General features: G+C 41.2%; 1 protein-coding gene across 2 annotated transcripts in view; it reads left to right on the top strand.

Moving 5' to 3' along the window:
• Fhod3 (formin homology 2 domain containing 3) overlaps positions 1-14,723 on the top strand; it is a 427,181-nt gene that overhangs the window by 404,238 nt on the left and 8,220 nt on the right. Inside the window, exons 21-24 of one of the 2 annotated variants that reach the window (XM_013014939.1) lie at positions 1,094-1,286; positions 6,402-6,573; positions 8,272-8,295; positions 9,346-9,507. In XM_013014939.1, coding sequence (XP_012870393.1) covers positions 1,094-1,286; positions 6,402-6,573; positions 8,272-8,295; positions 9,346-9,507 — 551 coding nt within the window. The remainder of the gene's footprint in view (positions 1-1,093; positions 1,287-6,401; positions 6,574-8,271; positions 8,296-9,345; positions 9,508-14,723) is intronic. The other variant, XM_013014940.1, reaches the window with a different exon arrangement.

Below are 14,723 nucleotides of genomic sequence, written 5' to 3'. Positions count from 1 at the left end.
TTTAATTATTTTGGGGATAGGATCTTGTGTCCCAAGTCTGTTTTAGACTATGATCCTCCTATATATAGATTATAGACTTGTGTCACCATGCCTGACTTGTTTGTTGAATTTGGATCTTACTAATAACTTTTTGCCTGGGCTGACCTCAAACTGTGGTCTTCCTGATCTCTGCCTCCTGAGAAGCTGTGAGTATAGTGTTTACCACCATGCCTCACTCTCATTATTAAAGCAATCTCTAAGCAACATTTCTTATTACTATTCAATTATTATATAATCTAGAAATGGCACTATTTTCCTTAAAATTGGACTTCAGTTATGAAAGCTGTAAATTTCCATGTAGAACAGTGGCACTCATTAGACACTATGTGGAAAATGAACTGTAAATCTCGTGGGTAGGGATGGGAGGGAAAAACTGGGAGAGAGTGAGACATGGTTCAAAAATAATTGTATTCATTGCCTGATACATGGAACTGTAACCCCTCTTGTAACATCCCGACAATTACAATAAAAATTAAATCTAAAAAAAGTTCTCATGTAGAAAAATGTTAAAACACCAATTAAAAATAAACAGTCCTTTGGAATGAACAGAGGGAAGATGACTTAATCTCCATCAATGAGAAAGTGAGTTGAATATGGCTTTATGTACATTTTTACTAGAAAAGACTCTTGAAACATTTCCTCTGAGAGCTTGGTCCATTGGTTTCTTAAGATTTTAGATACGTAATTTGTGTTCCTTTAAACTGAAGTCACGATTATGTACTGTAACCCCTCTGTACTTCTTTATAATTACAATAAAAAATAAAAATAAATTAGAAAGCCAAAGTCATGAATCTGGTGCTGGTAGATCATGCCTGCATTCTAGATGCTCAGGAAGCTGAGATCTGAGGATCAAAATTCAAAGCCAGCCCAGGGAGGAAAGTCTGTGAGACTCTTATCTCCAACTATCTAACAAAAATCCAGATGCAACACTGTGGGCTTAATTGGTAGAAGCTCCAGTACAAACACACACACACACACGTGCACGCACGCATGCACGCACACACACACACACGCACACCCTGAAATCACTGCTATTGCTGCTTTTTCCTTGCAGATTCCACTCTTTTTTGCTCTTCATGGGCCATCCTCCTTATGCAATTCGAGAAGTGAACATAAACAAGTTCTGCCGGACCATTAGTGAATTTGCACTAGAGTATCGCACCACCAGGGAAAGGGTTTTGCAGCAGAAACAAAAGCGGGCCAACCACAGAGAAAGAAATAAGACCAGAGGGAAGATGATCACCGACGTAAGTTTCACAAAAAAGTCTCTTGATGTTGTTGTTTTTTGTTTTGTTTTTGTGGGTTTTTTTGTAAATAAGATCCACCATCAAACTTTCTCACAGTTTGCGTAGTTGTGCGATATGGAAAAAAAAATTCTCCTTAAAAAAATGGTCTTCCTCTATTTCTGAGAATATGTAATCTGTGACAAATCAAGGCCTAGGTCATGTAAAAATTAAGATTGTGTGGCTGGAGGAGAAATGCATAGTTTATGTTGGTGTGTTGTATGAAGCCCATATCACTTAAATATTTGATAAAATTGGAAAAGGAAAAAATATCAAAGATAGCCTGTGATCACAGGAAGACAAAGAGGTGTTAATTTGGAAATGCTTGAAGATTTCAATCAGCATAACAATGTTATTCATTCAGTCACATGGACCACGCTTTGGGGGCATGTGACTAGAAAACTGACGTAACTGCTCCAAGATGTGATTTGATGAGCCCTTGGCAGTTCTTCAAGTCACAGAATGTCAGGAAGCAAAGGTATTCAGTGAAACAGTGAATCTAGCAGTATTCTTATAGGACCATGAGATGCCTCTGGATACTTATATATTCATTCCCCCTGTTCCTGGGTTCTTAATCTCCTCCAGGTCAGGCTAGCCCTGAGCATAGTTAGTCCTTGGTTGCATAACACACTCAAAACAGGATATGCTCAGTATGTGGAGTGAAGAGAGGCACAAAAACAATAAAGCCAGAGCAGGTCCCCTTTTCCAGTGTGCCTTTGTGAAACATGGAACCCCAGCCTGTTAGCTCTTTCTTTTCTAGTAAGCTTAAAGTTTAGTTGCAGGAAAAAGAAGAAAATTACCAGGAATACTCCTTTCTTCACCATTTCTTCTTAAACAGACTCAGAAAAAATAAAGTCATCTTTAATACTGACATCGTATTTGGAACCTATTGAATGTCTCTTCAGTTTGTTTGTTTTTCATTGTTTGTATCCATGCTTGTGAACCTCTACCTGTGCAGGAATTGAAGCAGTACATGAGTTTTCACTGATAGAAGGAATAGAATGAGTCAAGGGTTAAGTAATGTGGAGTGTTGTCATCCCTTGTGGTTTAAGCTTCATCTGAGCTCGTGTCAGGCAAATTTCTTTGAGAAGGAAGGAAAGCAATGAAGAAGACCTCATGGAGGCTATCTTCTGCAGCCAGAGGTGTGTTCATGTTGTAGACAAAACAGAGGAAATATGTTTATTTCTCTCTCACAGAGTCCACATTCCTGAGGGGTCTTTTCATAAGGAAACCCAGATGCACTGACTTAGACGTTTTGCTGTACTTTCAAGACAATTCTAAAGAAATCCATGGACTAATAGTCTCCTTACCACCCACCTCTACCCAAACCTCTTACTTCCTTGGAACTTTCTGGAGCCTTAGAAAGCACTAGAATCTCTCTCTCTTTTTTAAAGAACCCTTCCTGCAGCTTCTGGAAGCTCTGAATGCCATGCCATTGGCTAAAAGTCTGATGTCTTCTCCTGATACTGGTTTCTGCAGGATCTTTATCCTCCTGGAGGGTTAAGGAAACAAACTGAATCCACTTGGTCAAACTATGGCCTACACTACATTCCTAAGTATTACTTTTAAACTATTTTTTAAAAGGACTCATTTATTTTTGTAGAAATGAGACACATTGTAGGGCAAAAGAACACAAGCTCAATATGCTTATAGTTAAGAAAACACATCAGAATTTCTTGCCAAATTCTTGAGATTGTTTTTAACAGATCCCACTAATTTTAAAATTGTGAGAATAGCTAACTTTCCTAGTCATAAACAGAGGTAAATATTTCTAGGTTTTGATTCCGTAATATTTACGTTCACATTAAGATCTGGACAGTATGGACCTCTGGGTTCACATTTATGGTTTTTAAGAGGCTATAATGGCATTTATGTAGAATGACTGCCATCTGCTGGAATAGTAGAATATTGTCACTAAGGCAAGCTGGCTTCAGATACTCCAGCTCTCAATGGAGAAACATTCATGCGTGTCCAGAATTACAGTGGACATCAAAGAAGATGTAAGTAACGCTTATAACCAAGGAAAACTTATGCAAGGAAAGCTTATAACCAAGAATGTCAAGATTTGGGTGGAAAGTTACATACATACAACAGATCCCAAAGCCACAAATCGATATAGATTAATGGAAGCTCAAATATTGAGGTTTTAGAGAAACCTATAATACATCATGTTTAATATAGATACACTGAATAAAATGAGAATGAAGTGATAGCAGTTAAACTGAGATGAGACACCGAGGGTTAACTTTGAAGACATTATTTTGTAGAGTCAGGTTTGTATCAGCTCTAGGGAACTATCTCTCCCCCACCCTTCCTGCTTGTGGTCACACACCGGACTTCACTTTCCTTGGTCCAGGAAGTACCAGGCAAGGCTCAATTAACCATCTTCATCTTTCTACTCCAAACTGGCTCAAGAGCAATGGTGACAGAGACCAAGCAGCTCTAAGCATCTATGCTCCTTTCTCCTGCTGTCCTAATCCAAATGGGCTGAGTAGGAAGTGTGAGGACTCCACTGTGCAGGACAGTGATGAAGTCCCCTCACCTCCATCAACCTCTGCTGCTTCTATGGAATGGGACGATGATTACTTTTAGGGCTATGGAGAGGGTGAAGGTTTTATAAGTACAACATCGTGCACATATGCTGATTGCTGAAAAACTGGCAGCCATCCTGGTTAAATAAATAAGCCATACGACCAAAAAAAAAAAAGAAGAAAAAGGGATAGTGAAGCAGTTCTGTTGTCTCTTGTCACAATGCCATTTGGGTGGGGTGGTGTGGAATGTGTGTGGTGCCCTGGAAGCTTTCTGACATTTTAACTTCCAAAAGTATCAAAGAAGTTGGGTCTGATGAAATCTGGGTGGAAATACTTAAATTGAAGGCACGTTTAATCTAAATCAAGAGATTGGGATGTCTTTTTCATCTTCCATTTGCATTTAGCAAAAGGCTATTTTATGTAATTTTAAATAATAAAGTGACATCTGGCAAAGTAATTGCAAGCACAGAGAATCTGTCCCAGTGACAACCATGAAAGACAGGTGAAGTTTTATAAGGAGCTTAACTTCTCTGAGGAGAGAGTAACTTGATACATTCTGCTTGGGAGTTGTCTACTTGTCCTCTATGGTGTGTGTGTAGATGATTAGGTGCAGTCCAAGCCCAACAACCTGTCACGGAAGGGGATAACACTCAGGATGAGAGGGGACACAGCTAATGACAGAGCCAGGTGAATGGAGGCTGGTCCACTTACTGAGCTTGAGTAGCCAGCAGGAGGTAGAAGACCCAATAGAATATAGACAGGCATGTATCAGGATTCTGAACAGGGACTAAAATCAATAGTAGGTAAACCAGATGAGCATCCCTGGTAGGTTGTCCTGGAGCCCTTCCAATCCTCGCTGCCTCTGATCAGGGCTGGACTTGAAGCTCACAGAACAATTATCCAGATAAAGATAGGAGAGTAGGGCCTGGCAAGTCCCTGGTTTGTGGTGGCCAGTTTCCCCTTTCAAGAATGTGATGTGATGTTGAGATCTCATCTGTGCTGACTTCTATATCTTCTAAGAATCCTTCTTTTCCATCCTGTCCTGTCCTGTCCTGTTCTGTCCTGTTGGGTAGACCGATGACGAAGATGAAGTTGAGGTATGACCATTTATAAACTTGAAGAACACCGCATTTGACTTTCCCATGTGTGCTGTAGCATCTAACTTAATGTCGTCAGCATGAAGTATCAGCACCATTCAGAGCTTTAAACCATGCATGGACTTTTTTTTAACTGGTTGATTTTTGTGTGGTCACTAACTACCTAATGAGTTGTCATCATGCTGTGTATGTCAGAGGTGAAGGGTTAACTGCATTTTCCAAGCCATCTGTGACTCTAGGTGCATCATTAGCCCTGCCACTAGTGGCAGGTCCAGGGAATCTCTTTATATCTTTTTTTTCATCTCCCTTTCTGAGCCTTTTGTAAGTTAATTGTGAAAACAATTCTAAAATAGCTATATGTGTATGGTGGGCAAGGTGGTAAGAATCAAGGCTAGCATAGACTACATAGCAAGATCTTGTCTCAATAACAAAATGAAGTAGAATAACTACATAAAGAATCCTAAAACTAAGAGGAAGTGAGTCAGCGACCAAGAGCCAGGCCAGAGCTATGGTCACTACCCATGGATAGAAATGTGCCCATTTCTTTTGACTAGGTCCTATGGCATGTGTGTAGAGCTGGGAGGGTTGGGTTTTCTCACCTTAGAACCAGAGATGAAACTGAAGAATGAGGAGGTCAAGTCACACAACTTTGTATCCTAAGCTCTGTTGGTGTGGCTGAAAAGAGGAAGGTAGGGATGGATTTATAGAGTTCTTGGTAGTTTGACTTAAGGAGTTTTTCCTGGATATTTGGCATCGTGTATATACAGTATTCTAATATACCTCTTCAATGCCTATTTGTCCAGGTAGAGTTAGAAAAAATCATCATGGGTTTGCAATACATATTTATCTAAACAACTACATTTTTGACAAAACTGAAAATATTGAGTGTTGCTGAATTCCATTTGGACTTGAGTTTATGCATCATGTTCTGTTCTGCACCCTGGCATGTGGCCCACTTCAGTCTTTGGCCATTTCATCTTATAGGGCCTTAGTTTCCTTTTCTTCAAAATGAGGTCAGGCCAGCTAGACCTAGGCAAATTCTTCCAAGCTCTTAGCTGGAAAGATAAAGCTCAGGACATTTGATTAAGAAGGTGTGTTTTAGCTCTAATTTCTGGACCTCAGTTTGAGGCTCAGGAACTCTGTCCTCTGAGTTGCAATCTGTCACCTCTAGTGGACACCCAGTGGGGAATCTGAACCTCTAAGAGAAGCCGGTTGATGGAGTTCCTTCTGGGGCAGTGGCTATTGTTTTGACAGTAGATCTGTGTACAGTTCTTTTGTCACCAGTCAATAACCTCATCAATTGTCAGAACGTATGGATGTATAGAATGTATGCAAACCAAACAAATACACAAAAGGGAAAGTTTTCCATAGCTGAAAGTTTCCTAAGGTTGAGTTGCCTCTAGGAGATCAAATCTCCCTCATGTGTTTATTAACTTCCTTTGGTTTTGCAGTCTGGCAAATTCTCTGGCAATTCTCCAGTGCCCCCAAGCCAGCCGCAGGGTCTGAGCTATGCTGAAGATGCAGCTGAACATGAGAACATGAAGGCTGTGCTGAAAACCTCGTCCCCTGCTGTGGAGGATGCCACCCCTGTGCTTGTCCGCACTCGCAGCCGAGCAAGCCGAGGTAACTCCTGTGCAGGGCTTCTCTTCTCCCTTGGTCACCCAGGGGAGTGGGTCATCCAGTGAACCCATCATAGGGCACAGGATATTGTACTCAGTGAATGGCTGTGATGCATTAGTAACTCTCCCTAGCTACCTTTCACTAGCTACCTTCAATAGCTTCAACTCAAAGAACACAACACTCCCCAAACAACCCTGCCTACCTTCTTCCTTTCTTCTCTCCCTATTCACTCCTTCCTTCCCTCTTTCTGTCCCCATTTCTTCCTTTTTTTCTTCTTTGTTTGTGTGTGTGTGTGTGTCTGTGGGTGTGTGTGGGGTACTAAGGATTGAAATCAGAGCCTTACATTGGCTAGTTAAGTGCTCTACCTCTTGAGCCACACTCTCTAGTCCTTTTTGCTTCTAGTGCAGTTTTTTAGCTAGGATCTTCTCTTAACTTTGCCCAGCTGGTTTCAGACCAATGTCTGAGCCCCGAGTGGCTGGGATTAAAGGTATATACCACTACTTGTGGCCTGTAGAAGGATTTCTTATTGTGAGTGAATTCTCATAGGCCCATGTTTGTAGATACAGATGTGGATATAGATATATTGCACCTTGTTCTATTTATTTGTCTCCTCTGTGGCTGCTTTACACTCCAATGACATAGTTGGACAATTATGATAGAATTTATAGTTGACAGAGCCTAAAAAAATTACTTCACAAAAAAAGTTGGCCAACTCCAGCACTGGCACACACAGACATACACACATACAAAGCCAGTGTTCCAAGAGAGTTTAAAGGAAAGAAGGGAAGAAAATGAGGTGAGTTAGAAGCTGAAGAGAAATAGTATCATTAGATGCTGAGGGGTAGAGACAATCAGTCTAGAAAAAAGCATAAAATATGAATGTAATTATTTTATGAGTAAAATAAAATAGCTTTGTAGTATTATAATATACAGAGAGGGAAATTACTTACCCCTTTAGGTACCAAGAGGCCTGAGATACCCTCGGTGTGAGTCTCTCTCTGCCGCCCAGCTCTTTTAGGCTTTGGGTAGTAGGCTCAGCATGGCCTTAGAACTGGCATGTGGTGATGCTAGCTATCAGATCTCAGTGGATGCAAGGCAAGAAGGTGGCAAGTTCTAGGGCAGCCCAAGAAAAGTTAGCAAAACCCAGTCTTAAAAACCAAAGACGTGTTATATTCATAAACTGATTTGTTATATGGCACCTCCTTTGTGCAACTACTTAAAGATGATTATAAATTTTAAAATATGTGAAGAATAAGTACAAAAGGACTAGGGGATATAACTCAAGTAGTTTCTTCGATTCAGTTCCTAGTACTACAAAATATAAAATCACAAAATAGAAGTGAGAACTTACATAAGTAGTGAAAAGTACATGAATTAAACAGATTTTGAACTTATAAAAACAATCATATAGCCATTCTTGAACTACAGAATAAAATTTGCAATAAGGGCCTTAGTAGATAGATTTGATAGCAGATTTTTTTCTAGCAAAATATGAATTTCAAGATTAATAGAAAATTATAAAGTAAAGCATAATGAGAAAAAATGGGAAAAGTATATATATTTACATACAGACATACATATTCACATATATTCACAATCATAGATTTCACAAGGATGTTGATATGTTCCAAAGGAATGGCTCTGGGTATATTAAATTAATTTCTTTTTTTTCTTTTTTTTTATTGTGAAAATACCGTACAGAGGGGTTACAATTACATGAGCAAGGTAATGAGTACATTTCTTATCAAGCATTGTTGCCTCCTCCTTTGTTTCCCCTTCCCATCCCTTCCCATATCCCCCCCCCCCCACGTTTCCCCCCCCCCGCACCCCCCCTCGTCCCCCGCCTGCGCCAAAGTTGTAAAGTTCGTTTTTCGACATAACGTCTGGTACATCTCATTGTTGCAATGGGCCCACCTGTATCCCTATTTAAACAATTTGTTTTTTCCCTTCCCCTCCCCAAATTATACCAACATCAAATACAGTGAAAACAGGGGTTATACTGTGTGGGCGGGACATACAAAGCAACAAAGAAATCATCTTATAAATGCAAGAAAGAAAAAACATTGAGTCCTTATCCTGGGGTTTAAATTAATTTCTAATTGATACTACCTGGGAACCCCTGATTTGGTAGTTGTTTCTTTTTGATTGTCTAAAGTGAATACTTTTGATGCCAGATTTGGTCCACATTAACAGTTATTTATAAACGTATTTTTTCTCATCAAGAAGCAGGTGATTATTCCAAAGGAAAAAAATCATGTCAATTTCTTCATTTGATGGGTGGACAGGGCAATCCTAATACATTTTAAAAATTTCTAGATAATCTCAAATCTCTGGATTTCTTCTTAACCTTTGAGAAGTTAGTACTAGTTGACATTTGGGATATCCCACCAATAATAGAAAGCTGACTTTAGTGGGTCTTTACTGGAAGTACATAGTAGGGTATGGCACGGATCATCTGTTCTTGGGTATTTACAGGACCTGCCAGGTAAATACAGCACACACAATGGAGAAGATAACATAATGAGATAAGAACACAGATGTAGAACAGGACAGGATGACCAAAATGCTCCAATACATGTTTGTGCAGAGCATTTGGGTGGTAGCAGCCAGAGGTGGGGACATGTTAGCACCCTGGTTATGTTAACTGTGAAACTCTCCCTTTTGCTAGAATCCACAGCTGGCAGATCTCAGCTATTTAGAAGAAAAATGGTGTGTATTTTTATGTTGGGATTTTTCACTATGTCTTTTATACCATCTGGTTGTTGAACTTCTCAGGATCTACTAGTTCGTGGACTATGGGAACTGATGACTCACCTAATGTCACCGATGATGCAGCTGATGAGATCATGGACCGAATTGTCAAGTCGGCCACCCAAGTGCCCAGTCAGCGAGTCGTGCCGAGGGAGAGGAAGCGATCTCGGGCCAACCGCAAATCTCGTGAGTGCATTTGGGGCTGGGTGAGGGAGGTACCTCCCTTTCCATTTGATATAATTTCAGAGAAGACCTACCAGCACTCCTCAAGGGAAGGTTTGAAGTTCACTATCCATGTGGCCCGTTGTGGAGAGAATTGCTGCCCCATCTGTCCATTCTACTTTCTGGGTAGCCAGACCTCTCTCAATACACACATGGCCTCTAGTAAACTCAGAAAGGCCCTTATAGGTCTCTAGTGTGCAGAGATGGGCAGAGGAGACACTGCCAAATGTGCTTCTGCTACTTTGCTTAAAGATTGAATTTGTGCCCTTCATCCAAAACCAAAGGGCCATTTCTTGGGTTGGAGGCAGATTTCTTTGCAACATGTTAAAGGTAAAAATAAGAGCTAGCAACCAGCAGTTGTGATGTTTAAAATATTTAATGTTAACTCAGGCTGATCAGCATTTTAGCCTCTTGAAACTAGCTGTTCAAAATCATCAGTTAACCAGAGGATCCAACAAAGTCAAAGTGACTAGTGTTCCTTTAAGTCTAAGCCTGCTGCCTGCTCCTACCCCCTGAACTGACAGGTATGATGTTACCTCTGTTGGCACTGTGCCAATTCTGGCAGGAGCCTCTCTCTGGAGAAACAGGATCTCTGTGGATCCTTTGGCATCTGCTTGCATTAGCTATGGCTCTTAGTGTTTGGGGAGAACCCCCTGATTTTCGTGGGTTACTGGGTCATGCAAGAGATAGCTTCAACTTCCACTGACTTGGCCTGTAACAAGGGAAGGAAAAAAGGAATGTGGTTGCCTCTCTTTACTTTGTCTCTCAGATAGACAGTAACCTCAGACAGGCACAGAATTTCAGTAAGAACTCAAATGCAGGACACTTTCCGTTTATTCCACCTGTGAGATTTTCAGAGGAGGAAGCATGGACTGCAGTGTCTGACTTTGTTTTACTTGATGCATCGCCATGCTTGTTACTAGGGTAGAGAATACTACAACACATTCCTGCAGCCTGATGAACCTTTCTCCTTATACAGGATCTCCTTTTGACTCTGATGGAAGTTTTGCTCAAGAAAAAGAAGCCTTAGGGGTGAGCGTAGCATGGCAGGGAGGTCAGTTCTCATTAAGATGAGTGAGTTGAGTTTCTGACAAGCTCCTCTGTGAAGTTGATGCTGCTGGTCTTTGCAACTTATCTGAGTGACAAGACTCTAGAGCTATGGTTCTCAACTTTGGATTCACACTAGAATAGTCTGTAGAGATTTTTTTAAGCCCACATATATTGGCTAAAGCTATGAATTCATAACCTCATGGGTAGAGGTCAAGGTCTGGGCCGTAGTTCCTTTGGGGAATTAGTGTCACTGAAAGGTAGGATCTCTCTCCACTGTTTGGCTTACCCTCTGCCCTTGTAATCCTGCCACTTTTGAATAGAAAACTGCCATTCAAGCACTTTAACTTTTTACACTTTCAAGATTGTCTTTGTGGGCACCCCTATTGGCATATGTTTTGAATATCAATGCAGGAGACTTTGTTTCAAATGAAAAATTACAATGTGTGTGGTTTCTAACACCTAGGGAAGCCTATCTAAGAAATCTTAGTTTTTAAAATGTAACTTGAAAGAGGCTTTCTTTAGATGATCAGTGGTTTGCCCTCAGTAACTATTGCACTCTTATCTGTTACTTCAGTAATCTGGTAATCAGCCAGGCACTGCTGGCTCATGCCTATAATCCTGCTACTCAAAAGACTGAGATCTGAGAGTTGCAGTTCAAAGCCAGCCCAAACAGGAAATTCCACGAGACTCTAATCTCCAGTTTACCACCAAGAAGCCAGAAGTGGTGCTATGGCTCAAGTGGTAGAGAGCCAACCTTGAGCGAAATAGCTAACGGAGCTCTCAAGACCCTGAGTTCAAGCTGATGTACCAGCACAAAAATAATAAATCAATAAGATAAACTGGTAACCAAGTGAGAGGAGCCTTGCACCTGCTAACTCCTGGTTACTCTCCTACTAACTTCTGTGGTGAACAGCCTCAGTGTCAGATGGGTATCATGGGGAGGAGCTGGGAAGAACTAGCAGGAGATGGAGGGGACTGTGGCCCAACCATTCTTTGGAGGCCAAGTGTATGGGTTCCTACAAGTTACTGTGTGTGTTTGGGCCCACCCTCTGGTCTAGAAAAAAAAAAAAAACCAGATTCCTAGACCCATAATGTCACTGGGAACAATAACACAGTCATAATTAATTTTCCTCTTCAGTCTGGCAAAAGAGAGACTGTTTTTGTGGTTGACATAAAATAATTTCCTGTGGTATCATTTCCATTCCAATCTTATGCAAAACAGCCGTATATTCTTTTTATTTAGCCAAACACATTTTTTCCCGTGACACAGTTACTATAACAAATACAGTCCCGCACGCATGTAAGTATTTATCTGTAACGAGTTTAATTTATTAGTTAGTAATGGCCCTATCAGCAGAAATTTAAGACAGGGGATATTAGACTTTGATTTCCATTTTCAAAAGATGATAAACTCCAGCTTTTCACAAGAAGTTAAAGTAATAAGGGGGTTGGGTGAGGGGAAGAAACAATTTACAAAATCAAAGTGAAGTTTAGAGCTTTGGGCCTCAACATAAACAATGTTGTGTTTGATTTGATTGTTTAATGGTGCCAATGAGGCAAGTAGATAATGAATAGCCAACATATTTGGTGTATAACTCATTTGGCTGAAGACAATTACAGTCCAGCGAGTCCTGTAGTAAGGAAATGAAATAGAATCCATCTTACAACCTGGAAATCAATGGTCCTTAGTCCATTCAAAGGTCCCCAAGAGAATGTCTGCTTCTACATGTGATGCTGGTCATGAGGCCTTTTCTTGTGGCATTTTGGAGCATGCCAAGGGAGCATCCATTTTCAGGTTCTCATGGCTGTTTTGCTGCTTTTCCAGCTAGTTTCAGTTAGTGTCTCATTAAGTAAAATGTTCCAAATTTGAGAAGCCTGGGACCTGGTCATTCCAGCTCACCTCATATGCTCCCCCAGATTCCAGCCAGTCAAGGTTCTCGGGTCAGTTGGTGGCTCTGACACAGGGAGAGTATTCTTTGAGCTCTCAGATTCTTTTTCTCTTATTTTGGCTTCTTTTTTCATCATTTTGGAGCATATGTTTTGTCCTAGGGCTGATTGCCCTCTCACGTTTCCTGGATATGGGCCTTGCCTAGAACATGCTGAAGTTTAATGGTGTTGGAGGATCTTTCCTAGTGTGCTGATACAGGACTAACTGGGGGAGGGAGAGAGGAGAAGATGCCCAACCCTGTCCTTCCTGTCCTTTCCATTCTTAGACTCATCTTTGGAAGAAGATGTGCCTAGCTGACTGCCTGCATATTGCCATGTATTCACCTTGTCCAAGAACAGAGTCAGGGATGAGAGACTTATAGACTTCCTTTCTCTTTCCAGTGGAGCCCAGGCTTACTAAGGTTGAGAGAGAGACTGGTGGAAACTTTTTGAGTTTTCTTTTTGAAGGAGGGAGATGTTTTATGCCCCCCATTGGTGACGTAAGCATGGAGTTTGGGCCTCTGGGCCTTGTTTCTCTAAAGATGTCATCACTCTGACATGTCCCACATACAGCTGAGACTGGGTTGGTCTCCCATCTGAGAATAGTTGCCCAATGAGAAGGTTCGAGTGGCTGGGGAAAGGAATGAAGGGTTTTGATTGTGCACTGTGGTTCCTTCCCCTTCATACGGTGACAACCTCCTCATCGTGTATGTCGTTGTGAGTGTGGACATTCTCTGGAAGGACATAATACATAATTCACCTTTGTTTGATACAGCTAAAATCCTTTTCAATGAGAGATGTAATCATGCTATCTGTTAAGTATTTCCTGGAGACACAATGAATCTTAAAACTATTGAATCTATTTTAGAGAAAATAGGAGCCGTGTCTCACAAAATATTGGATTCAGTCCTGGACCTGATCCATATACAACATAATTCATTTATCTTCAGTTTTCCAAAGTGTCACTTGAAAATATCCAAAGCTTTCACCCTCCCCCACTAATCCTATTAAGAGAATTTCCTGCATTATATTTAAATAGTTTTTCCTTACATACCCTAAGCCAATTCCACATTCTCTTATAGAGCAAGTTAATAGTGGCAATAGGCCCAGAACCCTTAAACTTAGTGCTTTTGGAACAAAATAAGACCGTTAAAAGACCAGTTTCTCAATCAAGCTCTCCTTCTCAACGATATTGTCATTCGTGTTTAGTTAGCACTTAATGATTTCTAGAGCTTATTAAAGATGGACTGATCCCTCCTTCAATGACTGCTGAATGCACCTAGCCATGAGCACAGGACATGGGACAGATGAATAGAATAATTCAAGACCAAATCAAAGGCCTCCTCAATGAGCCCAGATGGAGGGGCACTGCATTTTAGAGAGCAGGGCTAGGCCAGAGGCAGTTCCAATGTGATAACAAGTCAGGAACTCGGACTCAGGTGAAAGCCTCAAGGATAGAAAGACGGACATAGTGAAAACTTGACGTTTCACCTCATAGGAGAGCTCACTGTTCGTTTGGTTTTCAGATGAATCTCTCTTCCAATGGGGAACTGGCACACTGGAAAAGTGAGTTGGCCTTCCATTTCTCCACCATGTCTGTTTGTATGCCAGACACCCATTTGGCCCAGAGGACAGGTTTAGGAGAGAAGAGCAATGAAAAGAGGAATCTGAGAATCTGTCCTGCATGCCTCCAAGAGCTATTCTGAGGTCACAAAAAGAGAGTTCCTGCAGGAGATGTTACAGTAATTTGTTGTCCTTTCTGCCAAGTTCAAATGAAATCCATTTCTGTGTTTAGAAAGTTGCACACATATCGAACAGAAAGGGAGACACCATCCCTTATAGATCATTCATTCTTACTGAGCCTCAGTCTTCAATGCAATGTGACAGACTCCTAGAATGCTGGTGAGGAGATTCTTGTCCAAGGGCAGGATGTGAGGAGGGAGTTGAAGCTGTATGCCAGTGATCAGGGGCTCCTTAACAGTCACTCTGATACCTCATCCACTTCCCTCCCCATCTACCACTGTCCTTCATCCTAGCTCACTATGGGCAAATCAGACCTGTATTCTGTGATGGGCTTTATACTTGTGTGTGTACAAGAAACTCAGTTGGGGCTGGGAAGGTGGCTCAGTGGTAGAGCGCTTGCCTTGCATGCCTGAGGCCCTGGGTTCAATTCCTCAGCACCACATAAGCAAAAAGAAAAAAGC

Source organism: Dipodomys ordii, unplaced genomic scaffold (genome assembly GCF_000151885.1).
Source record: "Dipodomys ordii isolate 6190 unplaced genomic scaffold, Dord_2.0 Scaffold25, whole genome shotgun sequence".
NCBI classification, from domain to species: Eukaryota; Metazoa; Chordata; class Mammalia; order Rodentia; family Heteromyidae; genus Dipodomys; species Dipodomys ordii.
This window is presented reverse-complemented; position numbering and strand designations above follow the sequence as displayed.